A 26557-nucleotide genomic window follows, 5' to 3' on the forward strand; every position below is an offset into this window, starting at 1 on the left:
GATACGGATGTGTTGTATTATATGGAGATGTGACGGGTCGTCGTTCATGGGAAAAGGTGGAAGCATCAGGCGTTTGATGACGGTGCATGTGGGTAGTAGATCTGCGTGTATTAACAACGCATCGCCGCGTCGTTAATTGGGGTCTTGACGAAATGTTCAAATCGCGCAAACGAATGACATCACCGTCGACAAGATCATATTACGTTCTTGCCTGTGGTGTATTGTCATTGTTTCATTTCATGACTATCATAACCATATCATTGTGATCGTGGTTGCTGGCCAGCGGATCTCCTGTCCTCCCGGCTCATGGTATACCCACCATCACGCCTTATCCTAGCTCAACAGCTTAACCGAGACGAGTCTCCTTGTCCTTGATGGGGATATCGGAGCCAGTGGTAGACTTGTACTGGCCACGGATGAAGTCGCTGATCTGTTCGTCCTTGGCTTGCTCGACGGCGGACTCGTTGTCCTGAGCACCCTGGCCCATGAACTTCTCTTGGACGAAGTCGACACCTAGTATAGATAGTTAGCACGTGTCGGACAGTTATAGCACGGCATGGTAGACGTGGGTAGGGGCAGAGGACGACTTACCCTTGTCAAGGTAGTCCTCGTTCTTCTCGCTCTCCTTGCCGCCGCCAGCAGCGGAGTTGAGCTTGTCACCGATGCCACCGAGGAAGCCTCCGGAGCCGGAGGACTTCTGCTCAGAGCCCTGGCCCTGGACGACCTGCTCGTTGACGGATTGGCCTTGGTTGTTACCGCCGCCAGCGAGCTTGTTGACGAAATCCATGATGTTTGTTTGTTGTAATTGAAGGTAGGTCAGGCAAGTAAAGAGTCACAGTAGTAAAGGTGAGAGTAGTCGTGTGAGGTTGTGATGAGTGGTAAGCCGAGTGTACTGGAGGAGAGAGCTATTTAAGCAGCTGATTGCAAGGCAGGGATGGTTGATCTTGGAAACGGGAGCACCGATGGGTCAATGGGGGTCAAACAAGATCTAGTCCCTGGTGACAGAAGCCTTGGTATTGGAGCTAAGCGCGTTTGATAGGTGCGTGTCGCAGCGTGCAAGGAGGCTACGGGCGACGTACCTGATGCGATGCTGGTCTTGGTCGGCACTGCCCCGCCCAAATGCGCACCGACGTCATCAGACACCCCGCCATCGCGGAACCTGAAACTAGTCCCTTTGCGAGGCCAAGCTCCGCTATCGCGTCTTGCACGTGCGAGCGATCTTGCGACTAACCTTGCGACTGTGACCTTGGAAATTTGAATTGCTTCTTTGAGGGATTTCAGCTGGATCGACGCGTTTGTGCTGTTGTCGTCATCGCTATGATACCTATCACCATTATCACGGGCTTCTTGGGCTCGGGGAAAACAAGTACGTAGTAATTTTCAGCTGCTTTCTTCCGCACCTAGTTCCACAGTACCAGCGCGTCGCATTGCGCGTGGATAAGGAGTCAGGAACGTGTGATACACAGTCAACAAGTTTGTAGTCCTGCTAACAACCTCGCAGCGCTCATCCTGAACCTAATCCCCCAACTTCCCAAAACCTACAAACTCGCGCTCCTAAAGAACGAATATGGCGACATCAAAGTCGACACAGCGCTTGCCTCCTCAGCCGCTATATCAGGCGTACAAGAACTGCTCAACGGATGCATATGCTGCAACCTCGTCGGGCAGCTCTCCGACGCCCTCGAAACGCTCGCCAACGACGTGAACCCCGACCGCATAGTCATCGAGACCTCCGGCTCTGCCTTCCCCGCAACCCTCGCCATGGAAGTAAACCGACTGAGCAGAGAAACGGGCAGATACGTTCTAGACGGCGTAATGAGTGTGATCGACGTGGAGAACTGGAAGGGCTACGAAGACACGAGCTACACGGCGAAAATGCAGGCACGCTACACGGATCTCATTGTTCTCAACAAGCACGAGCTTGTTAACGAGAGGAGGTTGGAAGATGTTGAGGATGCAGTGCTAGCGCTGGAGGTGGAACCCCAAATACCCAGGACGAAGAGCAGGAAAGGGTGGGTGGATAAGGATATTGTGTTTGGACTGGATGCGAGACTGGCAGGGGTCACTGAGGAGAACGGAAGCGCGCACGCTCATGAACATGACCATGATCATTCAAGCGAAGTCGAGGTCCTGACAGTCACACTGAAAAGCCAGGATGGAAACAGTAGTGTCGACACTGCGAAACTCGCCAAACTCCTCGAAGACCCTACCAAAGACGAGGTATACCGGATAAAAGGCATCCTGTACTCTTCAACGCCACCGAAATCATCGGACGCTGATGCGGACGCGCACCAAAAAGTACAGGAGGGTCGAGCAAGATATATTCTGAACTGGTCGTTCGGTCGCTGGACGTTTACAGCTGTTCCGCTACCAGCTGGCGAGAGCTCTGGCGAAGAAGAGCCGGTTCTGAGACTGACGGTTATTACGGCGAGGTATGAGTCGACGAAGTGGAAGAAACAAATTGAGTCGTGTGGGCTGATTGCGTTGGAGGGTGGTGCGGAGGGCTCGTTGACGGTTGAGAAGATAGCATAGGGGAAGAATGCAAATTTGATATACCCAGCTCAGTTATTAGAAGCATAGAGTAGACTGCATACAACATTCAAGATGCCTTTTTTGCAGACTCAGCGTTAACATGTATTCCTTCCCGCCCGGGCGATAGTCGCATGCGATTGATGACTAGCGTGGTGGGGCGCCGATGCCAAACGTCGCCAACTCTTGTCTCATGCCACTTCTTTACCGAAGACACGACACCCACGGCTCACATCACGACGCTTTAAACGATACGCAACTGCTACGCATGCTTTCTAGTTTCATTCGGGCTACTTTATCGCCTTTGTCTGCTTCAATAAGCTGCCTGCTCCTTCTGCCTAAGCTTCAAACCTCAGGCGTAGGCTTCTTCCGCACTTTTGGTGACGGCTCCAAATGTCTTTACCCCTTTGTCATCAACGTGCTGCACGATGAGCGAATAGCTGGCTAGTTGCTAGTGAGATGTTTCCTCTTCAGGGCCTTGTTCTTTTGAGACTTTGACGGTGATCCCGAGAGCGTCTTGTGCAGCTCTTTTGCTGTCTTGAGATGTTCGAGGAAGTCCGCATGGTTTTGGACGAGACCAAGAAATTCATCTAGCTGACTCTGTCCCCAGAACTTCTGCTCATGCATGACAGCAGCTGCCACAATGATTCGCTGCAGCACGCCTCCCTGATCTTTGCAGATTTGGTCCGCACCGTACATCCAGTCCACAAAGCCTTTCATCGATGCCGGTCCGAAACGACCCCGGGATATGAGCTGCTCGATAAGCTTGATGTAGGCCGTATCGATCAGAACCTGGTACTTTAGGAACTCGCCGAACTTGATCACCTCCAGATGGAACTCCACCGACTTCATGTTCTGAGTGAAGTCCTTGTACAGCGTATCAGGCTTGTTCTCAGCATGGGCGATGTTAGATACTTCGGTGTCGATGTGTCGCTGGTATGTTCCGAGGTAGAGGAAGTTGACGAATCGGTCCACGATGATGGGGGAGAAAGCAGGAAAAGGTATCTCGCACGGTCGCTGTGGAGTCTGAATCTTCAATGTAAGCATGCTATTACGTGACATCACCTCGACTCAGGTGTACGTACGCCTTGGAAGAGACACTTCAGCATCCAGTCTGCAGCTGGACCACCGAGCGCCCACGCTGAATGTATTGGGAACAAGATGCCGTTCGAATTAAGGAGGATGTCGCAACCATGTTTGGAGCCTAGGACACTGCTGGCGTGCCTGACACGTTAGCGCTGAGTCTCGTGTATTGGGGGCGGACATACTCCATGCGCACAAGATCCGCTGTCGGTGGCCTCAGATGCTCATTCTTGTCGGCGATCTGAAGTAGATTCTTGAGCGACATCCAACTTGGAGCTGAGGGCGTCGGCGCTGTTCCAGATGACATTGCGTCCCTGGTCCGATAACGTATTTCAGTATTAACGGGGTTTTCGCGTCAAAGAGATGCAAGAAAAGAAGGAGCAAACGGTCATAGTGGGGTCAGGCGGTCGAGCTCTGAGTACCGTGCCAAGAAGTTCGGCTAGCAGTGAGAGTGAATTGTATACGCTCACCTCGCACTAGCTGCATGGGCGGTCGAGAAATAAAACAAAAAAATGAGAAGCACAGGCAGGGTCGAACTCACGGCAGCAAAAAAAACGAGACCCGCAATCGCGATGTAGTAAAGGTAACACACCATTTGCAAGCAATCAGAACCAACCCTATGATTCTTGTTATAGACACGGTCCTGAGCACCCGCTCTGCCAAGCAAACTTGACGAACCTTGACTACCCTACGATGGGGACTGAGAGTCTCGATGACAAGTTTTGCAATTACATCATATGTAACCAGATAATGGAGGTGATGGCTACGCGGTGGGGTGGAGACTCTTCTTCTTCACGTATGACGTATCGGGTTACGCGCTCTCACTCTTTCACTTCTTCACGTCTTCTCACTTTAAAGTCCTTATCTCTTGGCGGTTTCGTTTGCGCTGCTATCTTTCCCACAACAAGTACGAATTTTGTCCTCTGGTCTCCGCACAACACTCCAACAAGCATTCCGCGATATCTACGTAGACCGGCGAAATGGCGTCTCATAGTACCGATCACGACACCTCTGACGTGGACGAGGAATTTGGACCAGTTGAGTCGGCGCCAGCCCACATGCCCGTTGAAGAGGTATTTTGTCGGTTACTTGGTCATCCAGCGGCCACCAGGAGGCAGATGAAGAAGAACTTCTATCCCAAATCAACAAACAGGTACATCCCTCTCACGGCAGGCTCAATATGACAGAATGCTTACTGGTGACAGCGGTACACCCGAGCAGTGGCGTAACAGACGCGGAGTGGACGTCGTCCTCACTGACTCAAAAGGCGCAGAATGGGGCGTACACAAATCAGTCATCTGCACTGGCTCGGCGCTTATGGGCGACTATCTACACAAGCCCGACGTGAGTAAACTAACTGATCAACATTCTCATCGGAAAGCTACTGATATGACCACCAGAGCAGCAACTTTGTGTACACGGAAGATGGGAAGATCAAGCTCCTAGTCGCAGGGTTTGAGTCATTCGCCATAGACGCTTTTGTCCAATCCGACTACTTCGGGCGATACGTACTCAGCAACGCCATAGCGCTCAGTCGAGCGCGGAAAGTCCCTGAGACAGGACTCACGATAAACGCCGACGAAATCGCCCCCGGTCTCCAACTTCTTCATCATCTAGAAGTCCTTCGACTCGGTGATCGCCTTCAGCATGCAGTAGCAATGGAGGCATTTGGGTACATCCAGCTGCTCTTGGGCCGCAAGACGATAGGCCTGGCAGACTGGTTGAGGTTCATGCAAGAGGTATTCCATGGGCAGAATCCGATAAGAGATACTACACTGGGCCAGCAAGTTCGCATGATTGTGGCGGCATATGCTGCGTACCATGATAGCATCTGGTTGGGACACGAAGAGTACCGTCAGCTCTTCCGAGGTACGCACAACGTCTTCGCAGGACTGTGCACTGAGATGCGCAACAATCAAGCTGGACTCGCCATTGGTGCTTGCTACGTCACCGCCTCTCAGCACATGGGACGTATGGCAATTGCCTCGCTCCCTAGCGAAATCTCTCTGGACTTCGCCATCTCGGCACATGATCATAGTACAGCTGCACTACCGGGCAACCCACGCATCGAGCATGCTGCACCGTCACCTGCACCGCCACCTGTACGGCCATCTACTCAGGGTCGGGACGACACGCTGATATTGCCTCATATCCAGAGCATGCTGGACGAACAGAAGGGCGCCAAAGACCGACACGCAAGATAGGCTTTGACGGATACCTTGGGGCCTTGGAGGAGCTAGCTGCAGCTTATATGGGGGTCTACCGACTACGGTCATGCTTCTTGAAGGCGTCGGTAGCAGCTCGTGGATGTTTGCCGTATACGAGGTATTTGGCATTATGATATCGAAGGGTACAAAAGATGATGTGTTCCTCTAATGTATCAATAAGGTTTCTTTTGTCAGTGTGTTTCTCCTGGAGATCCTCCAGGCATAAGTATGCCGAGTACATCTGGGTATTGATAAGTGTATGTAGCCGCGAAGTACAGGATAAAAAAGCCCATTTGAGCCTTGGAAAAATCATCTCATGTCGCCGTCATTTTCCACATCACGTTCGATATCTCATGCGATGGATGATGTAAGGTAAGACATATTGCATTATATATACAGTCATTACATTCCCAGTCATTGGACTTTTTCAAGCTCCCACGATTAACAGCTGAGCTTCCAAACTCCTCTTCCAGTCATTAACTACATAAATATCCATCTCCTAGTAAACCATGATGTCGATTTACAACATACCAAGAGCGAGTCCAAGAGCACCAATACCCATGGCGGCGCCGGCAGTCTTCATAGCGGCAGGGTTGCTAGTCTCGGCAGGGACGGTGTTGGTATCTGTCTCGGTGGTGGTGGCAACGAGACCGTCGCTACCGGTGGTGACAATAACGGCTACGGAAGTGGTCTGGATGACGGAGGTGACAGAAACGGTGTTGGTGTCAGTGACAGTGTTGGTGTCGACGGCCGTTGTTTGGACTGCGCCAGCGCCTCCTCCAACTACGGTGGTGGTCTGGTATGCGCAGTCGGTGAGGAGACGGTACTGGTCGCTGCCATCGTCGTTGTCGTTGCCGTTGTACTGCCTGACGCAGGACTCGCATTGTGGGATCAATGTGTTTGCGTTGTTGGCTGTGCAGATGCACTGGAGGACGGCGGATGAGTCATCATCTATCGCTTTGTTAGATTGTTGTTGTTCGTTATTAGGTGCGGTACTTACTGCTGTCGTTCTTGCAACCGTTGGTGATGGAACCGACTTGTGCGCAGACATCAGTGCACTCCGCGGGGATGTTGTCGAAGTCGAAGTCAGTGTCCTGAGCAGCAGCGAAGGCCGCAAGAGCGGAGATGATGGTGAGCTTTGAGAAGAGCATATTGATTGATTGATTGATCGAAGTTCGACTTTTTGAGAGTGAGTGTAGTGGTTTTGAATCAAGTGGAGATGATGAGAAGGCTGATTGTTGTGATGATGGGCTTTCAACATGTCGAGCATGGCGACTCTTATACCAAATGTGCTCCTCCTTCCATCGCCCATCGGACGGTCTCCGACCTGGCTTCTGCAGAGGAATCAGATACCATGGTATTACCAAAGCCGTCGTACCCGAGTTCGCTCATGCACTTGATGAGATGGCATGCACCGTCGACCTCTGGCATTGGCTTTGCTGTTTGCTAGACGTTATGGTAGCGCCCGATGGAAAGGGCCGAATGCGAAGTGACATCACACTTATCATTTGCATGTCGTTCTGGTCGAACCTGGAGGCCAGGCACAGTGTGTCTGGATGCCGCCAAGCGATTGAAGCATATGAAGGTTTCGCGGAGCCACGCGATGGACATGGAGACAGCGCAGGCCGACGTCATTGGTGCTTGGCACAGCGAATGTGGATCCACCCGAGCAACCGAGCGATCACGGCCGATCATCCGGAAAGCTTGTCGGTTGCTCCAGAACGCGCCGACTTTGCGGAGGAAAAACTGGAGAACGTAGGCTTAGGCCGCATGAAACGTTGTTAGTCCGGCTGTACGGCAAACATCGTCAGTCGGCGGTGAACTTCTTTCTGGTAGCTGTTACCCCTGTATGACGCAAACATGCAAATACTTATGCTTTTGAAGTCAGTATGTCATGGCTTGTACCAAGCTTCAAATCACGTAGTGTGTCTGAACCTCGCTGTTAAATGGCTTGTTCAGGAACGCAGAGCCTCCCAACATTGAATCTGGTGTCTCATTGACGTCGGAGCATCAATGCGTAGCTTAGCATTAGAATTAGAATTTGTTGATAGTGCTTCAACGGAAAGACCGGAGTGGCCATCGAATTGTTTGGCTGTCAATGCATGGAGCTTCCTGAAGTAGGATCTGTCTGGTATCATCTTGGTAAAGCTACGCAGGCCAAGAATGGCTGAACCCACTCGTGATAGGCTGTCGACTAGCATCTTGCCGAGAAAGCGTCTTGTACAACGAGCGTGATACATGGTCCACTGGTTGAAGCTTGAGAGCAACGGATCGTGTCGGCTCAAACGAAAGACTGAGCAGTCTATCAGTGAGTATGATACCTACGTTTTGTTCATGAATTTCATCAACAACAGATAGTGTAGCATCGGCAACTTTGCCTATACTATACTGCTGTTGACTGCCATAACTGGCTAACATTACGTTGTTTCCTCAGAGGCGAAGTTCGCACTGCGCATAGCTTTACAGCGTCGTCTTGGCAACCCGCGCTACCACAGTTTCTAGGCCGTCAGTAGCTGCATACGCTAGGGGCGTGGCAGGAACATACCGTTATTCTAACTGGCATGACCGGCGACATGGCAAACCAGTAGAGCGGCTCTATAATAGTCACTGCGGGTAGAGCATAGCGTGAGGTTGGACAATGCCGTCAGAGCCGTGTGTAGGTTCGCGGTTGCCGTTGCCGCCTCCAGCAGCGTAAAGATGGAAAGTCGAGGCTCTGAGCTCGTTGCTGTACTGATCTCAGCAGCCTTCGCCACGTATGAAATAGTCGCTAGCTGCTAAACGACGAACAGTGCGCGCTGTCTAGGAGCTTACATTCGTCCATTTGGAATGTATTCCAGTAACCCAGAACAGTGCGCATGCGATACGATGTCGAGGTAACTTGGATTGACAGCAAGCCGCTTCCCAAAGTACCGGTCGGGAACGTAGGCTAAGTATTTTCGTATAGATGAAGAGGAAAGGATGTGTCGGCGACAACGTCCACTGAATATAATTGCGGAAGCTGACCAAAGCCGGGCACATGGATGCCATCGATACAGTTTCTGTGGAGGCGTTAATGTGTTCTTGTGGACTCGCGCTCGAATTTGAAGTCTTTCTGCGAGGGACTTTGGGTGTGTACGTTGGTGGGTCGGTAAGTCGATAACGGTGGTTTGCCAGGGTTCGTCGAGGCGTTAATGTCTGTCCATTCACCACAGAAGATACTGTACCCTTTGCACAATTACTTGTAATTCCATCTCTACCTGTGCGCATTAGCGTAATTTCGATCAAATAGCTGTAAATATGCGTTGCTTACGTGTATTATGTGCGACTGCTGGGTCTCCGTTGCATATTTCCTCCAGAAGGGAGCAGGTTCCCCTGCGCATCGATATGAATTGGATCCTCGGACATCTCGTAGCACAATACAGCGCAGGTAAGCGCTCATGCCTCGTGATGACAGTCGTTCACTTCGCGGGAAGTTGCTGAGACGTGGCTATCGTGGTAGGTGGTTGTGGATGTTGCTCGAAGTTCAAGTGAGGGCAACAGCGTCCAGGTGGTCTGATCTCGAACGGAAATAGCAGATCAGCGCTGTGGTTATCCCCGGCCGCTCCTTCACGCTTAGTCTGTAGGGGTTTATCTGCTCACTCATCACAGGCCTAGGTACGTCTTTCAACTAATCATCTCTCATTTATAGTGGCAGTAAATTGATGAAAGAATGTATTGTATGTACTGCCCTTTCGTCACGCATCAGTAATCCCACACAACCCCAGATGCTCCAAGTCATTCGTCACACATCCGTGTGTCATCTCCGGGTATCATTGCCACTCAAAGACTGCACATACTAATACTAGGGCACGTCCCAAACACCCATGGTGAGAGAAATGCCCGTCTTTTTTCTAACTCATACCGACATGATCCTCAAAAGTACAGATGTGATGTTATACTTTACAACAGCACGTACTTTCTACCTAGCCTGCACGGCCGGGAAGTAGCGAGGTCCAGAATACCCGTAGAACTGAACACTCTCGATGTCGATGTTGCCATCGTGTTTCGGGCTCCAGAACTTGAGTAGGACGTGTCTTCCCGAACTAGAGAATGCGTTAGTAAACCGATGGCTCCCTAAGGTGACCAGACCAAACTTACATTGCAGGGTGAAATTTGATCGTGATCTTATTCTTGTTCTTCGCAATGAAGAAGCGCGCATGTGGGGGTATGAGTGGCTCGTCATGGGTTCGTTCGGAGGGTTCAATGCGGCTGGGCGCAGCTACGCGAGACGCTCGGATGGGCTCAAGATAGCGCTCTCTCCGCTCCCGCCATTCGCTGTATGTGCTGTAGTCGAGAGCCGGCGCGCGACGCAGCGGACCCAGGCGGGGAATGACTTCGTCGTCATCGTCGTCGCTGTCTGGACGCCAACGACTTTCTCTTCGAAGGCGGTCGGCCATGATAGCAGCACTAGGTACTTCTTCGTTGGAGTCCGAGTCTTCATCCTCGCTGGCCGCAGTAGTAACAGTGAAAGGCGGTGGGGTAGGTGCAGAAATGCCAGCGGGACCGCTGTAAGAGTCATCCGCTGCGTGATCACAATTGTCACCCTCTGCTTCGTCTTCGTGTTCTACCATCTGGCGCATTATCCGCCGACGTTCAGAGTCGGAGCGCAAAGACGATATCCAATTTGCTGATTCGGCATTCAGCCTCTCACTGCGGAGTCGAAGATTTTCGATGCGCTCCTCCATGTCCTCGCGACTGCCCTGGTTTGAGTATTGCCACACTGAAGGATCTTCAAGAGCCTCTCGTAACGACATGTGCTCGTTGGCCTCGTTTGGAGAACTGGGTGTCGGAGACATCAGTGGCGATGGAGTGTCGTAGCGGAGATTGTAGGCTGAGGTGCCGGACAGGAGTTCATCTGCAGACATGGATACAAATACAAGACCTTCTTGAACGCTGGTGTCAGGTTAGCAATGATCAAAGACGAAGCGGAGACACATACGGAGCCGTAAATCCACGGTCCGGTGCTCGAATGACGATCTTCTCCAAGGCGAAAGGGGCTTCTCCGATGTGTTTCAAGAGAAGATTGCACTGGGAGCTCTCGCTACAGTATACACTTTTGTCGTTCCTCAAGACGTTTTGAACCCTGTATAGCCCAGGTGGGTTGTCTCTGCGATGCTCACCGCCGTCACAGCTTATGATTTCCATGCGCAGACGCCCAGGCACTACCTGGCCCTTGTGCCCGTACTTGAAGCACATGTACTCGGCAGCGGCGCTACTGTCATGTTCCAACTTCCTTCGCTTATGTCTGCGCTCGCTGTTGAGTTGCACGATGGGGCTACGAGACCGGGTCTGTGTGTTCGAGATGGTAAAGGGATTGCTTGTTGGTAGGTCACTCAGTGAGTCAAGAACATCGTTGGTGGCGTCCATATCGGCGAGGCGTTGTTCCCTGGTGCGGGCCTGAGAGCGGCGGAGGTAGCTTTCGCTCGGTACGGCGCGAGGTCGGTTGGGATTTGCAGTGGGAGGCCGGCGAGCAAGATTATCCGCTGCGTCGCTATCACGCGGGGGACCAAATAGGCGGTGCAGCGGGCCTCTTCTGGTTGACGTGCGAGTGCGCACGCGGCGGGCAGGGTCTCTGGGGGATGACGTCGCATCGTAAGCGGGCGTGGGCTCGGCTAGGGAGCGCAGCGCATTTCTTGACGCGCTGGTAGAGGCAGAGCGAGAGATGGTCGGCGGCGAGGTCGAGGCATGGGGAAAGTCAAAGCTGCCCGTCGTGAAGGCCAGTGGAAAAGGCGCAGGCGGTGGGGACGGAGAGGAGGGTGGTCTGGGCATTGGTGACGTCGGCGCTCGCTCCCATTGAGGAGACGAGGTATGGCGAGTAGTTAGGCTCACACGCAAAGGAGAGACTAGTAGTTTACAGTGGGAGGGTAGGAGACGGCACTTGTCGAGGCTGAGGCGACGAACAAGCAACGCATCTTCTAGTCGGTCCCGTGTGGTTGGCACGCGGGGTGCGCACGAGCCACCGCAGAGCCGCACAGGCAGGCTACGAGGTAATGCCGTCACCGCTAGCTGCCTTTACTCGGCCATCTGCAAGACGCCCTTCCAGCTTGTATTAGCCCATACGCAGTAAGCGTCTTGTTGGATCCACCAACAACTTGACTGCCCTGAGTTATCGCGCAGTTGACGTCTCGAATCTACGCGTCTCTTTACCTCCAGACACACCCGCGCGACGACAAACACCATGGCTGATCTCACCGAGCCGTCCCCGGTGCCTCCGCCGGTGACCAATGGCGCGTTGCCTGCTGCACTGCCTGCCGAGGACGCAGCTGGCGAGACGGTAGCCGCCATCGCTGAGGCCGACAAGATATCCGCAGGTAAGCGCGACGCAATGGCAGTCGCAGCAAGTGCTGACTTCCGCGCTCAGATGAAATCGCCCTCTACGACCGCCAAATCCGCCTATGGGGCGTCGCGGCGCAAGAGAAGATCCGCACCGCCAACATCCTGCTCGTCTCCATCAAAGCCCTCGCCAACGAGGTCGCCAAGAACCTTGTTCTCGCTGGCATAGGCTCCATCACCCTCGCAGACCACGAAGTCGTTACCGAAGATGATCTGGGCGCGCAATTCCTGATCAGCGACGCCGATGTAGGCAAGAACCGCGCAGAGGCAGCATTGCCCCAGGTGCAGAAGCTCAACCCGCGCGTCACCGTCAAGACCCTCACCACCGACATCCGCAACGAGCAAGATCCCAACTTCTACGCCGCCTACGACATCATCATATGCACCGACATGGACTTCCTCTCCACCTCCGCCCTCAACGCCGGTGCGCGCATAGCACAGAAACCCTTCTACGCGGGTGCATCACACGGCATGTACGGCTACATCTTCGCCGACCTGATCGAGCACAACTTCGTCATCGAGCGCGAGAAGAGCAACCGCGACACGCAGGTTGGCGCCGAGAGCACTACACGGAGCATCAAGAGCGTGCAGGTCAAGAAGGAGAATGGAAAGGTGGTCGAGCTGGTCAACAAGCAGGAGCTCTACAGCCCGTTGATGCTGGCCAAGGACAGCCCACTCCCTGCGGATATTGCAAACAACGCCAGGAGGCTGAAGAGAGTCCATCCCCTACTTACCTGCGTACGCGCATTGTGGGAGTACCAGCGCGACGGCCACGGCATCTACCCTGCGCATACACCGACGGATCTTCAGATCTTCACCACCATTGCGAACCTCAAGCACCAGGAGCTGCTTCTTCCTGCTGAGTCTCTCAAAGCCGAAGTCCTTCGCAGCTTCCTCCAGAATTTGGGTAGCGAACTGGCACCCATCACGGCTTTCCTAGGTGGTCAGCTGGCTCAGGATGTCATCAACGTACTGGGACAACGTGAACAGCCCATCCAGAACCTCATGCTGTTTGATGGCGAGGACAGTTCAGGACCTGTCTATGCGCTGCATCCAATCTTCCCTGGAACACCGTTACCCATCATGTCGAGCATGCCTGTCAACGCTCCGATTTCGATAGTCTGAACTTTGGAGACGGAGATATGAAGCATGATTTGCCAGATATTGCATTGTGCGATTGGATAGCAGCGGTATGGGACACGGAAGAAATGTAGTGTGGAGGCATGTGGAGGGCATTGCACTTGATTGAAAGATACCCAAACGAAATCGCTGAGTTGCCAGCGAAAAGCAATAAGATCTAATACTCTCAACACGCACCAATACCCCCTCTTACCATTGACCCATCTACTGCGTCTTCTTCTCATCCTTGACATCCCCCTTCCCAATGTTCCTAAACAACATCCAGCACAGCCCCACAAACGCGAACAAGACCACACCAACCGTCCCTCCCTCAACCCACCCAGCCATCCTCGTATCAAGCACAGGCACGTCAATCCACTCCACCAATCCACCCGATTCGGTCTGATTCCAAGCCTTAGGCTCCACATGCATGAACCTAGTCTTGGGTCCAAACAAGCCCTCATACCCCAAATGCAAGCGATCGAACGGATTAGACGTATGCTGTGCGCCCGAATCCGCACGACAAGCCCAAAAGACAACAGGCCAAGGGACGGGCAGTCTAGCATGAGACGCCGCCTGAGCAGGCATATACCGCAGATGCAACGGTATGCTGACATTCCAGTCACCCTCCGGCACCTCACGATGGGTCGGCAAGTCTTCCCATACGCTCTCCTCCCCGTCACCCAAACTGACCTTGGGATATTCAATCTTCTCCGGCTTGGGTGTAGCGAGTTCGAAGAGCGCTGCGGAACCCCAAGCTGGTACATTCCAGTCTGGAGCTTCGAGGTCGGTGGCGCCGGCTAGACTGCGGAGACGCTTTAGTTTCTTGTCTGCGAGGAAGAGGGCGTCGGAGAATTGGTACTTGTCGATGAAGAGGTAGGAGGGGAGGGTTAGGTGGGTGTGCAGTTTGCAGGATCGGTCTGGCGGGGTGAGTTGGTGTGCTGGAAAGGTTAGGGTGAGGGTTGGGTGGAGGCCAGTTGGTTGGTTGAAGGAGGTGCTGTAGGTTAGGGGATGGAGTTTGGGTTGTGCGGTTGGGTTCTTGGAGGCTTGGAGGAGAGGGTAGTGTCGGGTTGGGGTTTGGAAGCGCGTAGGTTCTGTGTTGTATTAGTATTTGGACATTTTGTCGTGCTAGCAATGTCATAATGGGAGGAGTACACGTACTCGGTTTATCGTCTTGTCCTAGCACTGCCAAGAAGCCTCCAAACTGCACATCTTCAGGATCTGCGTTTCCCTCCAAACTCAACACTCCAATCTCCACTGTCGCTTCTTTACTAGGTAACCTTATTGTCTCAGTCCAGCCTTTGTTACTGGGTCCTGCATTAGGCAGTCCGGCCGTCAGAACAACGCTTCTCGAGATAGTATCGTAGTCCACATCGATATAATCTGACGGAGCAAAGTCATCGATCGCATCCGAACAGTAGCTTTTCCCATCTCCTTTGCAAAACTTCTTCTGGAAGAAATCCGTAGCTCTGTTGATGTCACCCAAGTAGCTGTAGTACTGCGAGGTGGCCGACATTGAGAAGCGCTCTGAGAGGACTGGCATCTTTGTGGAGCTGGCTGACGTTGTCGTGCATTTCAGATCTGCGGACACGAGGGAATGCAGGCTTGAGCATAGTGCGTCTTCAGGTGTATCTGATAGAGGCGTGAAGAAAACATGCAGACCAGGTGAGACACGTGATGTGAATGGCGGAGTAGATGCGTAAGGCCTTGGAGATGTCCAACGTAGATGTAACTCGTGCCATTGCTGGAAGACTTTACTTATCTACGTGTCGTCAGTACGGTTTCGTTTGTTTGGAGGACATGGGAGTGGGTGCTGTACATACCTCTTCAGGTAGCTCATTCAGGCCGAGTGTGATACGGTGTTCCTTTGCAGCATAGACATTGTCCAAAGCAAAGTATGGACCAGATTTGTCTTCGCCAACATCAAGTTGATCGGGAGTAAAATCCTCAGGGTTCTTCACCACATAAGTGATTCGCTGTTTCATGATTGTTGTGATGGAGGTTTCGTTCGAGGTATGTCCACGCGTGATGCTCGCGATGCCATGCGAGTAAAGCGAGCTATTACAAAAGCGGTGCTAGCGCAGACATATCCCTGTAAAGGCCTCGGCGATGCGTCATCGGCCTTCACTGGCGCCGCCAGCTTCTAGATTCACAGCCCCAAGGAACAAGGCATCTCCACCGTGTCCTTTCACATGCTTTTGCCACAAGAGTGGTACTTGAGTTGTCCTACTCATCCCTATTCAACACTCTTCTGATTCACGACCTTGCAACAACATGCATCTCCTCAGCTTCCTCTACCCTGCGCTGCTGGCAGCGAGTGGCGCAGAAGCCCTCCGCTCAGACAAAGTCAAGCTGGCTAAGATTGAAAGTCTCACGCTGCGCAAAGGACAGCAGACTTCCGCGCGACGCGTTGACCCTATCCCTCAGGTACGCATTCATCCTACGCGTCTTCGCCTACCCCTCCACGCAGCCTACTAACACATCATAGCTGAAATGCATCGGCGGTTCCGCACGCGGCCTCTGTGAACCCGAGATAATGCGCTGCAAGAACAGCGGCTCTGACTACGACGAAGACTCTATACAATGGACCTGCACCGCCTCGCTCCCCGAAGAATTCAAACTCGGCTCCACAGACGTCATCTGTGAAGGCTACGATTACCCCGAGGACCCATACATCTTGAAAGGAAGCTGCGGAGTAGAGTACCGTCTTGTCCTCACGGAGAAAGGCCAAGAGAAGTACGGCAAGGGAAGAGGAAGATGGCAGGGCGACGATGACGATGACGACCGACGTGACGGACCGAAAACCATGGGCGAGAAGATCGCAGGCGGACTATTCTGGATGCTCTTCGGTGGTGTCGTGCTGTGGATGATATACTCTGCGCTGAGGAACCGCGCACAAGGTCCGGATGGCGGCGCAGCAGGAGGCAACAGACCTGGCTGGGGAGGTGACGGCGGCGGTGGTTGGGGTGGAGGCTACAACGACGACAACGACGACCCGCCTCCACCATACTACCCGAACAATCCCAGCAACCCCAAGTCAGGCTACGGTGCGACACAACCGGCACAAGGCTGGAGGCCTGGCTTCTGGTCTGGTGCTGCAGGTGGCGCTGCTGCTGGATGGGCTGCGGGCCAGTTTGGCAACAGAGGTAACCGGAACAACCAGACGGGCGGCTGGGGCGCTGGAAATGGTAGTGGCAGTCGCTGGAACAATGGCGGAGAGGGTAGCTCAAGGAGTTCGTCTGGTGATAGTTTCTCCAGCACCAGGCATGAGAGCACTGGGTTCGGCGGAACGTCGCGGAGATGATGTGTTGCTGATGATTTCCCTATTGGCCTAAGAATGATACCCCGATCTACGCGTTATTGACATGATACTATATAACCTCAGCTTCTGGATATGGGAGTACAGATATGAATAAGATATGCAGTAAGAACAATGAATAACCCCCAATATCTGAAGTGTGCCGTGCCTTTGACCTTGACACCGACACTAGTCCTTCCCCTCATTCAAGGAGCAAATGGAACACCCACCCCTCGGTAAAGTAGATAGCCAGAAGTCTACATCGCCTTGAGATCTTGCAAATTTTCGGTCTGGTACTGATGTAGACAGCAGCGTACCTGTTCAGGTTCCCCTTGCATGAGTTCCTTCATCCCCCTTCCCCAGCTCTCCAAGGAATATCCCCCTTGTTCACTTTGACACAAGTAAGCCACCCCACCTTCTGCCCCTCCACATCAAGCAGAGCCTCGTTCTTCGCCAGATCCTTCACATACGCACTTGCTTCTCTCTTCAGAATCGCCAGATCTTCGCTCAGATTCTGTACTGCGGACGGCATGACCTGTTCCATCATACGCCTCATATTTTCGTACGGCATGTAACCCTCCCCCTTCCAGATCTTTCGATACATGGTGCCACGGCGGAGAGAGCCCTTGTCGTCGTCGTGGAGGTTGGTGAACTCTTGAGCGAGGATAGACCGGAACGTTGAGACTACAAACCACGTGTCAAATTCAGAGTTGACAAGGAGAGACACGGGGTGGCTGCTCGCACCGCGGCCGACGTTGATAGTGAGTAAGAGCAGGTCACGCTCTATCTCTGTGCAACGTTGGTTTAGCTCGAAGCTCTTAGCCGTGATGAGGCGGACGATCTCTTCTGGGAGAGAGGAACGCGGCGTCGGCCATGGCCAACTGGGGTGCGCGCCTGACATGTGGATCAGTGCTTCGGTGTATATCGAGTCGTTGTGGAGGGAGAGCGAGAGCAAAAGCCAGCGCGCGGGGTCGTTTTTGATTGCACGTAGGAGCGCATGTCGGTGTAGGAGAAGGGTGGCATTGATCTGTGATCTTAGATTGGGAAGATTGCCCAAGCAGCCCAGGTCTTCGGCGAGCTTGGTGAATTGTTCGGAGTGAGTGAGAGAGGCGGCGATGTTTGTAGTCGGGATGTTTATGGGGACGTTATAGAATGCGCTGAAGAGCTCGTTGTAGATATCGATTGTGGCAGTGTGGTCTGGCGTGATAGAGAAAAGATTGCCTGAGTCGGAGTCCTCGTGCTCGGTCTTGATTGCAACGCTGGCATCAAGATGACTCCCGGCATTTGATATGACTGGCTTTTCTTCGGTAGTTTGCTGTTGTACTAATACAACCTTTCCATCAACCTCTTCAATAGTGTATGAGGCCCACGCCGGCCCTATCGTAGGCATCATGATGCTTGAAAGTGAGTTTGAAAACCATGAAGAGAACCGCGTGAGAATGCTGCTGTGGAGTTGCCATTGTCTCGGCGGAGTGACCAGTTCCGTCTTGATGAAGACATCGCCTGTTGTGAAGATGGGGAAAGATCCTGTGGTAGTATGCAGTATACTGGGTGTATGCACCACTGTACCATCATGCGACGACTCACGAAGTTTGTCCGGGGTTGGAGGGCCCGGCGTGACCATGCCACCATAGGTAGAGACTTCCGGGGGAGTGTTGACCGAATTGATCTTTGAAGGAGATATTTGGGCCGTGTTTGTTGCTGGATGATGGTCAAGTGAGGGTGGGCTTTCAGCATCGCTAGCAGGCTGCGAGGGAGACACTGAAGCCGCAGAAGACAACTCTGAAGAGTCTGCAACTGAATTTGATGGTGAAGTGAGAGGTTTTGAGCCCTCGATAGTCTTGTCTGATGTTGTGCCTCGCGAGCTCGTGGAGTTTGTTGCTGAAATTGTCGAAGCATGTCGCTTACACGACTGCGCCGGCGATTGCGAACGGTCGCGCTTGTCCATTGTAGAGTTGTGGAGACGTGTAGTGTAGAGGAAGTGGATGAGTACACCGGTGCTCGAGCTTTTGTCTGATAAGTGAGGTAAGACTTGATACTGGAGGTGTATCGGTAGTTGTAGAACCGCTCGGCCAAGGCGTCGGACTGGTGGTCATAACAGCAACGAGTCTATCAGCTGAACGCTCTGCGCCAGTATACCGCTTCTAATGAGCTCTGGTAGCGGTCTGAGATAGCGGCAGGTGAGCGAGGACGTATATATCGTGGTTGTCATATGAGGCTGGTCACGATACCTGGGCAGGGTGAGAGACGGCGTATACTTCCCTAGGTTGTATGCCAACAGCTTCCAGAAAACATGTTCCTTCTTCATGAGGCATACTTATGTGGTACAATTATGCATTCTTTCAGTCAGTTGTGAAGCTGCCAGTTTTTATCGCACAGCATCCTGCGCTCAAGGAAGACACGAGGAGGCTCCTGCGGCCTGTGCCTACGTTCCAGTGGACAATGAAAATAGGGTCTTCCGCATACTTGGGCAACGATCCTCGCGCTCGCAGGGAAGAACACATCCAGAGATTCGATGTTGATCGAGGTTAAGATTTCCTGTTGGTGTCTTCGGTATTTTTGAAACACCTTGCCGGACTGTCAAGCCGGCATCCGAGGGTCCTAAACGCCACGTAGGTACCGATGGAACAAGCTTCGCTTGAATGCGCGAACAAGCCTTTTCTCCAAAGCTTTCATGCGAGATAAATTGGCGGTCTCTTGGGAAAGTAAGAACGACTTTTGTTTGAACATCGGCGGGACAGTTGAGTGCAGAGTGAAAAGTACCATGACGTTCGGAAAAGTGGGGCTTACTGGAAGCGAAGAACTGGCGTGGATGTGTTTCTTTGGCGAAGCTATCACTGTAGGTCCTGCGACGTAAGGTAAGCCATGTTTACGTATCGCCAGTGTTTCTAGAGTTGTGATAAACGCATTCGTGGCTCTCAAACAAGGGGCTGAGTGTGACGTCACGGTATCGCTGATTCTAGAATTACCTGCCGTTGCCGCGGAGGTCACACGAACTTCACAGCAGGAGCAACCTGATTAATTAGTGATCACAGAAGCCTGGTCGTACCCCGGCTGTTAACCCTCTGCTATGCAAAACTCGTACGATTCCTTTTCAACACACCACGAGTGTTCACTGCTAGCCTAGTGGAGGCTAGCTCGGTGCTCTCGGAGTTATGTCCGCGTCCATGGGGTCGCTGCCAACATCGCTGTCGCAACTTCTGCTTGACGATCTCCCGACACCGTCTTCGAGGGCGGACGACGATTACGATCCCAACAGCCTTGCATACGACCTGATCAGGTTCACACCAGCGCCGACTGTGATTTTAGATGCGCTGCTCTTTGTGCGCCATGTCTCAGATTCGTTAGTACAGCCTACGACTAGGATCGTCTAATGCCTGTTATTTGCTGACGTCTATCAGTTATGTGACTACAACTGATGCAAGAGATCGCGTTGATCTTGTAGGCCGACATGCCGATGACATTTTCGGCATCTCCTTCACTATTCCTGCTTTCGCTCCAGCCCGTGAGCTAGTAAGCGCTGCATGTCGAACTGGCAAGCTCCAGCAATCGAAAGGGGTGACAGATACGGGTATTGCCTGGCACCTGAGAGCAGTCCCAATCCTGCGCCACGGGATATTGCGCTGCATCCAGATGGAATTCCTCGACATCACCGAAGAACATCAGCGACAGCTTGAGTTCAGGGAACGCTCTTATCAGAATGAAACATTCCAGTTGCTGGTAGCAACCATCAAGGATTATGCGATCTTTATGCTGGACCCGACGGGTCATGTGGCGACGTGGAATGCAGGAGCTCAGGGTTTCAAGGGATATACTCCAGCCGAGATCATCGGCAAACACTTCTCGGCATTCTATTCGGAAGAAGATCGTGAGAATGATAAGCCGTCCAGGGAATTACGAGATGCCCTCCGCGACGGAAGATGTGAAGACGAGGGCTGGCGTTTTCGCAAAGACGGCTCCAGGTTTTGGGCGAACGTTGTCATTACGCCGGTATACAGTAAGTTTCCCCTCACGCACTGTGTGAGACATACACTGACTTCATTCACCCTTATTTAGAGGACAACATCCTCCTCGGCTTCTCCAAGATCACTAGAGATTTGACTGAAAGACGGAAAGCTGAGAAAAGTCTCATTGCGGCCTATGAGGAAGCATCGAAACTCAAGTCGGAGTTCTTAGCCAACATGAGCCACGAGATCCGAACGCCTATGCACGGTATGCTGTCTGCTTTAACGCTACTACTGGACACCGAACTGGACAACAACCAACAAGAGCTGGCGAATATCATCAAAGACTCTGGGGACGTGCTTCTCCAGCTCATTGACGACTTTCTCGATTTCAGCAAACTCGCCTCGGGTAGCTTTTCTATCAGTAACGATATTATAAGTGTGAAGGATATCATTCAATCTGTCTTTCGGGCACATCAGACGTGCCAGAGACCCGAAGTCAAGCTCGAGATCGACATGGACGACAACCTACCTAGTTCCGCTGAAGGAGACTCTCTACGTTATCGACAAGTTGTACAGAATCTCCTATCTAATGCGACAAAGTTCACCGAGCAAGGCTATGTACGAATAGTTGCGCGACTGCAAAAGGAAGACCAAGAGTACTTCACCATCCTGACTGAAGTGATAGACTCAGGCATCGGAGTGCCAGCAAGTGGCTCACAGACCCTATTTACGCCTTTCACTCAGATCGACAACTCCACGACAAAGAGATACAAGGGTACAGGACTGGGCTTGAGTATCTGCAAGTCGCTGGCTGAGCGCATGGGTGGAAGCATTGGCTTTCACCCTAATCCAGAAGGTCCAGGTAGTGTTTTCTGGTTTACCGCCAAGCTCAAAAGATGCAAACAGCTCAAGGCTTTGGAGGTTCTACAAGAGGGTCTGGCTGGATTGAGCATCCCATCTCCCGTGGTGGCCGACCCGATGGAAACTCTCAAAATCGTCGCTCCTGACAAACGTTTGCTACTTGCGGAAGACAACATCATTAATCGAAAGGTCATGACACGTATGCTTGCTGGCATGGGGTTCAACAATGTGGACACGGCACCCGATGGCAAGGAAGCGGTCTCCAAAGCGTCCATCAACAATTACGACCTGATTCTGATGGACGTCAACATGCCTGTTCAAGACGGACTCAGTGCTACCAAAGAGATTCGAGCCAATGGACTTCACGTTCCGATCGTGGCCATGACGGCAAACGCTCTCAAAGGGCAGGCGGAGTCTTATATTGCGAAAGGAATGACTGGGTACATCGCCAAGCCTGTTGACAGAAGCCTGCTGGTCAAACTACTGCTCGGATGTTTGCAGCAGAATGCTACCAGCTGACGCAGCGTGAGCGGCAGAGAAGATCTCTCAGAAGATGGAAAAAATGCAATACGTATCATTCCTCACAACACGGCTTGCAGCAGCGTCGTTGGGCACCACTGGAGGTCGACGCCGCAATGAGACAGTTGACACCAATTTTCGGGAGGCAATGACCGCCAATCTAGGAAAAAGGTGAACAATCTAGAGCCTACATCGACTTTAGGCCCCCTACCTTGCATGTTTCCATGTTGACGTAGTCTGCAAACCTGTCCAGATTTTGATCTTGTATAAGGTGGGCGCAGGATCGAGCCTCGCCATTTTCGGGATAGTTTATCGGCAGAAGTCTTGGTACACAGAGGCTACTATCGCATGGCCGGTAGTATTGATCTGACCAATAGCTTCGCGGGTACGGCACCCGACATCTGCCCGCCCTGGAAGCGGACCCACCTGCACACATCAGCACCAAATCGATGTCTATTCAAGTCGCTGGTAGTTCCCCAAAACTGGTCAAGACGTTCGCATCGATTTCGCTCTGATGCGAGCAGGTGCCTTATCCACATGCACCGCGCCGTTTGGTAGAATGGATACCCCCTCTTTTGGGCCCCGGCTAGACCATCTTCACCGGCCCCAAGCGAAGCTCTGTCACACGAGATACGTTTGCGAAAAGATACTGGTCGCATCGTAATCTATCACTGTCTCTGGGGCCAAGACAGCGCATCGTCGTCTTTTTTCATGTCTTTCCTCCCAATCAACAGTTCCTATTCTCTCATGTTGCCCCAGGAAACTTTGTGACTGGACGACCGCCATGACCCCAGAATTCTCAGCTGATATCACCTGATACTCCGCCTCTTTGCAATATATCTTGTACTCGAAGTTAGTGTCGAGGCTACTCACTCCGGGTATTTTGGTGGTAGCTGAGCGTAACTACAGTGGACTAAATCAAGAGGTTGTGTAACAATTATTTTAGAACTTTAAAACTATAAGTAGAGTAAAATTTTTAACTTAATATTACACTATATATTATATAAAAGCTTAGAATTTAATAGAATATATTTATATTACTATTAATAACTTCTTAGAAAAGAGATTAAATATAATACTTTTTTATATAGAAGCTCTATAAGCGCTACTTTATATCTACTTTCTTATATATAGGTAAAGTCTTTATACTTATACTATAGTACTTAAAAGCTATAAGCTAAGTAGTAGTAATTATATAATACTTAGAAAACTATTATTTAGCTTATACTATAGTTAAAGTATATACCTATATAACTAGTAAACTTAAGAAGCTTAGAGTTAGGCTTATAGCTAGAAAAAAATCTATTAAAACTACGCTTAAAGCTACTAAACTAATTCTTCTACTTACTATATAAGAAGCTAATAAATTTTTTTTTACTAGTACTATAAAAGTAAGTAAAAGTATAGTTATTTTAAATATAGTTAGAGTAAGCGCTTTTAAACTAGCTAGTAATACTTATATAGCTAGTAAAGTAAAAAAACTCTTTAAAGCTATTATATATATTACTATAGTTATTATAAGCTATTATATTAAGTATACTCTTAAAATAGACTAAAATAGTCTTAATATATAAAGTATACTAGAATAAGATATAGTCTATAGTAATATAACTAGTATAAGTAATAAAAAAGGTAATAGTAAAGTTAAATAGAGAGGTACTAGCTATATAAGTAGAGAAGTTAGCTAAGTAAGTATAGTTTATACTTTATATAGAGTTAGTATATAGATAAAAGTAATAGAAGATATATATATAGTATAGGTAAAGACGTTAAAGAAAGTAGTAGTAATAGTAATATTAAAGATTAGAATCTTCTTATATAAGATAGAGTTAGAGATAGTATCTATCTAGTAGTCTTAGAAGTAAGTAATAGCGCTAGTAGAATTAACTAAGTAAGTAAAGTAGCTTTAAGTAAGAGCGTAATAGTTTATATAAAAAGTTTTATAGTTAATACTATATATAGAGTAAGAGCTAATATTAATATTATAGAAGAGAGAGTTCTTATAAGTAACTTAGTAGCTAGTCTAAGTAAAGCTAAGGCTAGTAAAAAAGTTAGCTATAATAGTTATATAAAAGTAAGTATTAAGAGAGTTAGGCTAAAGTTAATAAAGGCTATATAAGAGTAAAAAAGTAGAAAAAAAGTAAGGTATAGAAGTAATAAAGAAGAAAAAGAGTAGATTATTTATATACTTAGCCTAGAGACTATAATTATAGTAGTTTTCTACTACTCTTACTACGTCATTTTCTTTTCTCTCTCTTACCTATATAATATCTTAAAAAGTTTAAGAAAAGCTATAGAAGAATAGTATATAGAGAAAATTTAGATTTCTAGTACTATATAATACTATCTAGCTATTACGTATTTTTTAAATATTATATTATATATAATATCTATATATATAATAAGCGTATAGAACTCTTAAAGTAAGAAAAGCTAAAAATATCTAAGAGCTAATAAAATTCTACTTTACCTCTAACTATATTATTATTTTATATATATATAAGACTATATATAATTATTTTATATATATATAAAACTATACGCGCTTCTTACTCTTACTTTTACTTCTAGTAAAAACTTTAATAAAAGTTAGCTCTTATATAAGCGTTAAAGAGTTAGAAAGCTTAGATAACTTAGATCTAGAGATAGTATTAGCCTAAGAATTATAGAAATATAAGTTCTTTAGGTTACTAGTATTATTCTATATAAGGCTATCTTTAATAGAAGGTAGCCTAACTCTATTAGTAGAGAATAAATACTACTCTTAAAATTTAGAAAGCTAAAAGATAAATTACTCTTATATAATAAGTTCTTTCTACTTACTTTTCTTTTTACTTATAGGTATTTTAGATTCTTTCTTAATAGCTTTCTCTTTTTTAATAATAACTTTCTTCTTCTAAGCTTTACGTATAGATAAAGTTAGAGTATTCTCTTTTTCTAACTCTTTTTTATATATCTTAAAGTAGATAAAGATATTATATATACTACTCTAAGTAGCTTTCTTAAAAATACTCTTCTAAAATAGCTTAAGTATTATATAAGAGTACTATATACTTTTTTCTAAGTATATTAGTCTATTCTTTATAATATCTAAAGCTAGAAACTTTAGAAAATCTTTATATAGTGTAGTAGTAAAACTAGTAATATAATAAAAGGCGAAACAGCTATTAGACTTAAGAGTTAGTATACTAGAGAAAGCTAGGTCTAAATAGTGTTTAGATAAGAATAAAAACTATATATATATATAATATAATTAATTATATTAAGTACCTATTCTAATAGAAATACTAATAATTACTCTACTATATATAGTAACTAACTAAAACTTAATCTATTTAGTCTTTTACTTTAGAAAGACTATATAAAGGTTATTCTAAGATAACCTAAGAGTTAGTTCTTAGAGAGTAAGTAAGTAAGGTAGAACAGGTTAGTATACTAGCACAATTAGAAGATTAATATAATAGTATAAGAGTGTAATAGCACGTTTAGTAGAATAATATAATATTATAAGAGGTTAAGAAAGAAGTATAATTCTTAGATTAAATACTAGAGTCTTATATAAAGTTAAACATACTAAGCTATAAGAGTTTAGTATTTAAGCTATATACTTAATAAGAGTTATACTTATAGATAAGTATATAAGTAATTATAGATAAGTAATAATATATCTTGCTAGTTATTAGCTTAACTACTTATACTTATTAATAAGCGCCTTATATAGGTCTAGCGTTGTTTTACTTATAGATAAGTAGTTACGTAACTATAGCGTAGTTCTATACTATAATTCTATAACTATAACGTATAATTCTTTAAAGTAATTACGCTAACCTCTAGAGTATCTCTTAGGTTAAATTATAATACTATTTTTCTTCTCTATAGATTTATTCTTAAATTACGTAACTAATTTATTATTTTATTAATAACTAAGGCTTGCCTTGTGTTATAAGTAAGGTAGTTATTATATTCTCTTTCTACTAACGTTGCTTACGCCTTAGCTCTAAAATTACTTAAGCTAACTATTCTACTAAAGCTTTTTATAACTATTATTTTCTTAAAAAAGTTATTTATCTTATTATACTAAATTCTTATCTAAAGTATACTAAGTATACTTAGTTAGGTTAGGTATGTATAAATATATTCTAGAAGTTCTTAGACTATACTTAAAAGAAGTACTAAAAGAAAGTTAATAATAATAAAAAGTTATTAGTAGTAGTAATTTTGTAGTTACTATAAAATAAGAAAATTCTAAAATAGGTAGAGAAACAAGTGCGTAAAAAGGCGCTTTACTTAGCTTCTAATATAAAGGTAGCTAGCGAAACTAAAGCAGCGTAAGATATTAACTATTCTACTTCTTCTATTAGTATAGAGTTCTTGCTAGCTATATAGGCTATAATAAAGTTAATTAACGCATCTATTACTAGGCATAGTACTTCTAAAGGTGCAATTAGCAGTTTATAAGGTTTATATCTAGTTTCTATATATTATTACTATTGTTATATTCTAACTATTTAACTAAGTACTCTATTCTATTATTACTATTTTAATATTTAAGAATTTATTTAACTTTAAAGATATTATTCTCTTCTATTTTAAAATAAAAGGTTTTCTAGAGTAGTATCTTAGAGTTTACTAGTTCTAATATA

The 26557-nt window shown here is 48.3% G+C and overlaps 11 protein-coding genes across 11 annotated transcripts; 5 read left to right on the forward strand and 6 right to left on the reverse strand.

Moving 5' to 3' along the window:
* Positions 1-346: 346 nt before the first annotated feature.
* Positions 347-787, reverse strand: J4E93_007575 (uncharacterized protein; the record flags this gene model as incomplete). The annotated part of the gene is made up of 2 exons (XM_049345481.1): positions 347-513; positions 592-787. 2 exons carry the CDS (start codon positions 785-787, stop codon positions 347-349), a joined length of 363 nt encoding a protein of 120 aa, XP_049197711.1.
* Positions 788-1317: 530 nt separating this feature from the next.
* Positions 1318-2532, forward strand: J4E93_007576 (uncharacterized protein; the record flags this gene model as incomplete). Its single annotated transcript, XM_049345482.1, has 2 exons — positions 1318-1366; positions 1502-2532. The coding sequence occupies 2 exons, from the start codon at positions 1318-1320 to the stop codon at positions 2530-2532; spliced, it is 1080 nt and encodes a 359-aa protein (XP_049197712.1).
* A 441-nt stretch (positions 2533-2973) lies between these two features.
* On the reverse strand, positions 2974-3802 carry J4E93_007577 (uncharacterized protein; the record flags this gene model as incomplete). Its single annotated transcript, XM_049345483.1, has 2 exons — positions 2974-3577; positions 3798-3802. 2 exons carry the CDS (start codon positions 3800-3802, stop codon positions 2974-2976), a joined length of 609 nt encoding a protein of 202 aa, XP_049197713.1.
* Positions 3803-4670: 868 nt separating this feature from the next.
* Positions 4671-5816, forward strand: J4E93_007578 (uncharacterized protein; the record flags this gene model as incomplete). Its single annotated transcript, XM_049345484.1, has 2 exons — positions 4671-4676; positions 5013-5816. 2 exons carry the CDS (start codon positions 4671-4673, stop codon positions 5814-5816), a joined length of 810 nt encoding a protein of 269 aa, XP_049197714.1.
* A 523-nt stretch (positions 5817-6339) lies between these two features.
* On the reverse strand, positions 6340-6703 carry J4E93_007579 (uncharacterized protein; the record flags this gene model as incomplete). Its single annotated transcript, XM_049345485.1, is given in 2 exon segments — positions 6340-6681; positions 6698-6703. The coding sequence occupies 2 exon segments, from the start codon at positions 6701-6703 to the stop codon at positions 6340-6342; spliced, it is 348 nt and encodes a 115-aa protein (XP_049197715.1).
* Positions 6704-9756: 3053 nt separating this feature from the next.
* J4E93_007580 (uncharacterized protein) lies at positions 9757-11204 on the reverse strand (the record flags this gene model as incomplete). Its single annotated transcript, XM_049345486.1, has 3 exons — positions 9757-9880; positions 9936-10730; positions 10777-11204. 3 exons carry the CDS (start codon positions 11202-11204, stop codon positions 9757-9759), a joined length of 1347 nt encoding a protein of 448 aa, XP_049197716.1.
* An 811-nt stretch (positions 11205-12015) lies between these two features.
* J4E93_007581 (uncharacterized protein) lies at positions 12016-13295 on the forward strand (the record flags this gene model as incomplete). The annotated part of the gene is made up of 2 exons (XM_049345487.1): positions 12016-12148; positions 12199-13295. The coding sequence occupies 2 exons, from the start codon at positions 12016-12018 to the stop codon at positions 13293-13295; spliced, it is 1230 nt and encodes a 409-aa protein (XP_049197717.1).
* A 219-nt stretch (positions 13296-13514) lies between these two features.
* Positions 13515-14501, reverse strand: J4E93_007582 (uncharacterized protein; the record flags this gene model as incomplete). The annotated part of the gene is made up of 2 exons (XM_049345488.1): positions 13515-14383; positions 14495-14501. The coding sequence occupies 2 exons, from the start codon at positions 14499-14501 to the stop codon at positions 13515-13517; spliced, it is 876 nt and encodes a 291-aa protein (XP_049197718.1).
* A 1062-nt stretch (positions 14502-15563) lies between these two features.
* On the forward strand, positions 15564-16593 carry J4E93_007583 (uncharacterized protein; the record flags this gene model as incomplete). Its single annotated transcript, XM_049345489.1, has 2 exons — positions 15564-15716; positions 15778-16593. The coding sequence occupies 2 exons, from the start codon at positions 15564-15566 to the stop codon at positions 16591-16593; spliced, it is 969 nt and encodes a 322-aa protein (XP_049197719.1).
* Positions 16594-16844: 251 nt separating this feature from the next.
* Positions 16845-17980, reverse strand: J4E93_007584 (uncharacterized protein; the record flags this gene model as incomplete). The annotated part of the gene is made up of 2 exons (XM_049345490.1): positions 16845-16883; positions 17003-17980. The coding sequence occupies 2 exons, from the start codon at positions 17978-17980 to the stop codon at positions 16845-16847; spliced, it is 1017 nt and encodes a 338-aa protein (XP_049197720.1).
* Positions 17981-20792: 2812 nt separating this feature from the next.
* J4E93_007585 (uncharacterized protein) lies at positions 20793-21914 on the forward strand (the record flags this gene model as incomplete). Its single annotated transcript, XM_049345491.1, has 2 exons — positions 20793-20799; positions 20857-21914. The coding sequence occupies 2 exons, from the start codon at positions 20793-20795 to the stop codon at positions 21912-21914; spliced, it is 1065 nt and encodes a 354-aa protein (XP_049197721.1).
* Positions 21915-26557: the final 4643 nt, after the last annotated feature.

The sequence above is a fragment of the Alternaria ventricosa genome, assembly GCF_023758065.1.
Source record: "Alternaria ventricosa strain BMP 2768 chromosome Unknown scaffold_13, whole genome shotgun sequence".
NCBI lineage: Eukaryota > Fungi > Ascomycota > Dothideomycetes > Pleosporales > Pleosporaceae > Alternaria > Alternaria ventricosa.